The 3,080-nt window shown below is 37.4% G+C and overlaps 1 protein-coding gene across 2 annotated transcripts in view; it reads left to right on the top strand.

Annotated features, from left to right (window-relative positions):
- Positions 1–1,958: 1,958 nt before the first annotated feature.
- NGLY1 (N-glycanase 1) overlaps positions 1,959–3,080 on the top strand; it is a 36,937-nt gene continuing 35,815 nt past the window's right edge. The window contains exon 1 of one of the 2 annotated variants that reach the window (XM_014537591.1): positions 1,959–2,092. In XM_014537591.1, the coding sequence (XP_014393077.1) occupies positions 2,078–2,092 (15 nt within the window). In that variant the 5' untranslated portion in view covers positions 1,959–2,077. The remainder of the gene's footprint in view (positions 2,093–3,080) is intronic. The other variant, XM_005856598.2, reaches the window with a different exon arrangement.

Genomic DNA, 3,080 nt, shown 5'->3' with positions numbered 1-3,080 from the left:
CCTCGAGGGTCTCACTAGATTTCTTGAGGGTCTCACTAAATTTATCGGCGGTTTCTAGAAAATTCTTGAAAAACCTTATAACCGTGGTTTTGAACTCTATATCCAGTAGTTTGCTTTCCTCCATTTCTGTCATTTGTGACCTGTTTCTTTGTCTCTGCATTTTGGCTGCTTCCCTCTGCACTTTACTTCCGCACCTCCTGTGAGTCTCAGTATGCTTTTCTCTTTCCTTTTAGTTGTAGAATTTTCACTCAGCCAGCCTTCCTGTGGTTCTGTGTGATGTCCGTTTTGTCTTTTAGTTGTAGTTTTGAAATGGTTGTGCGAGGCAGCAATTTCAGGTGTTTACCTATGCCGCCATCTTGGTTTCTCCCCCTTGGTTTTGTTTGTTTTTTAATTTCCAATAGTGTGAAGCTAAAATTTTTGTAAAATACAATGAAAGTTTCATGGCAACATGAATAACTCTCAGTTGCCTTCCTTCTTGTGAATGGGTAGCAAAGTGTTTGTAGGTTAGCACCAATTTGTGTGGACATTTTGAGAATTTTAGAGATTTTGTCTATGAATATTCTTTAATAAATTTGTATAATTTTTGAAATTAAGGAAAAGAGGTTTAAAAATGATTCATATAGTATTTACAACAATTGGGCAGTAGGGAATTGCTTGATGGAAAAGAAACATGAAATTTGTCAAGACTTCCACAATTAAAAATTCTTTAGGGGGGTGTTTTTATATCATAATATTCAGAGAGCATGTTTAGTTAGGGCAAAGATAGTCAATCAGTTGCTAGCATCCCCCACCACCACCAGTTTCATACCCCGGGCAGATGGCCTCAAAACTCCTTCCTATGGATCCCTGACACAGCCTCAGAATCCTTAATATAATCCTAATGGAAGCCACCACCATTTAAAAAGAGTTGGTATCAAATGTAAAACCAACTTACCATACTAAATTATGTTCCGAAGATATTTAGAGTATAATAGTATGATTACCTTAATTTTGTATTTCTTTCTTTTTTTTAAAAAAATAGCCTTTCTGATTTATCAAGGTTCTTAACAAACTCAAATCAAAGCTTTTCATATGCCGGTCTCATTACATGTATACTATTCAAAATCTTAATTATGGTAAAAGAAATTCATATCTCATTTTACCATCATATTTGCTGTGACAAAAATTTATCTTGAGCTGAAGCAGAACTTACAGTAAATACAGCCAGTCATTGTTTAGGGAAGAAAGAAAATCAAGTGACTAAAGGTATACCTAGGTTCATGTTTGTCAGAAGTAAAGTCTTTGAGGAACTGTGATCTGTTTTATAGCTTCTTAGTTTCTTTTATTCATTTATTTCATAAATGTTTATTAGCCACCATCTATGTGTCACACACCATTCTTTTTTTAAAAATATATTCTCATTTCAAAGAGGAAGGGAGACGGGGAGAGAGAGAGAAACATCAGTGATGAGAGAGAATCTGGCTGCCTCCTACACGCCCCCTACTGGGGATCGAGCCCGCCGGAGAATCAAATCATGACCTCCTGGTTCATAGGTTGATGCTCAACCATGAGCCACTGCGGCTGGGCCATCACACACCATTCTTAATGATTGAGATTCATCAGAACAAAGTAGGCAAAGCCTTCAGCTGCCTCTTTGGAGCTCGCTGACAAGGATTTTTCCCCTAGCAACCTAAAAACTCATAAAGGTGTCTAGCTTTAATAGCACAGTATTAAAATATCACATGGATTTCCTATGGCAGCATTAATATTTTCAGCTGTGAAATTAAACAATGATGTTGTAGAAATATATGGTAAGAAAAGAATCACAAAATCAGGCACTTTTCCAGACTGTGCTCCCCCTTTCTTTAAAGTTGGGATTTATCCTACTTTGTAGGAATATAGCTGGTGTAAAATGTGAAAAGGAATGCAAAAAACCGTGAAAAATATTAACTGTTACATATAACATGTAATCAGACTTTTTTTTTTTTTTTTAATCAGAAACCCTAATGATGAAAAATATAGATCTATCCGGATTGGAAACACAACTTTTTCTACTAGACTCTTGCCCGTCAGAGGAGCCGTTGAATGTTTATTTGAAATGGGCTTTGAGGAGGTAAGTCTGTTCAAGGGTTTCTTCTCCTCCTCCTCCTCAATGAATGTATGAAACATTCATTATTGTGTTGATGGATAATTACCTAAATTAGATTAATATTTTTTAAATTTATTGATCATTGGGGAAATCTGTGGAACTAGTTATTTCTTCACCTATTAGACATTTAAAAGTCACAATAAATATATTGTAAAATCACAGTAAAATATAACAACTCTCCCACAGGGAAAAGTCTCAATCTGAATTGTGAGGTCAGACATGTAACCCAAGGAAGGACCAAATTCTCGCTCACTTTTGACTTTTAGCAAAAACCTGATTTGTGAGCACACATGAATACAAATAGGGTGTAACCACCTGTCTCAATAAGAAATGAAAAGATTAAAACAGAAAAAGTGAGCTTAGTTGCCACACATAAGTTCTGTGACAGGAGAAAAGAATCTCAGTCTGTTGTTTTTTTGTTGTTTGTTTTTAGGTCAAGAGAAATGTATGGTGTTTCTATCTTTTGTCATCTGTGGGATAGTTTAATTTTATGACACAGTGAAAGTAGTAATCAAGATTGTGAATTTTCTTTATGTGTATATGCTTAACTATTTATAGTTTGTGGAATACTGAAAAAAGTTGAACCAGGTTATGGAGACTCAGTTGTCAGTAGCAGTCAGAATTGACCAGGCTGTAGAAATTGTTAGGGTGCTAAGTTGCTATAAGATATACTTTCCAGACATCATCCAGAACCACAGGAAGGCTGGCTGAGTGAAAATTCTACAACTAGAAGGAAAGAGAAAAGCACACTGAGACTCAGAGGAGGTGCGGAAGTAAAGTGCAGAGGTATGGAGGCTTGAGCGCGCGAGGAAAGGGGCTGGCAACGGAGGACACCAGTGTCTTTTGCAATCGGGAGGGAGGCACAAGCTCCCCACGGCCCTGACTCCAGTTCCGGGCGAGTGTCTGGGGACCCAGACTCATACGGCGAGAAACTGGACTGTCTGGCAGCGGG

Source organism: Myotis brandtii, unplaced genomic scaffold (genome assembly GCF_000412655.1).
Source record: "Myotis brandtii unplaced genomic scaffold, ASM41265v1 scaffold1036, whole genome shotgun sequence".
In the NCBI taxonomy this organism is placed as follows: Eukaryota; Metazoa; Chordata; class Mammalia; order Chiroptera; family Vespertilionidae; genus Myotis; species Myotis brandtii.
This window is presented reverse-complemented; position numbering and strand designations above follow the sequence as displayed.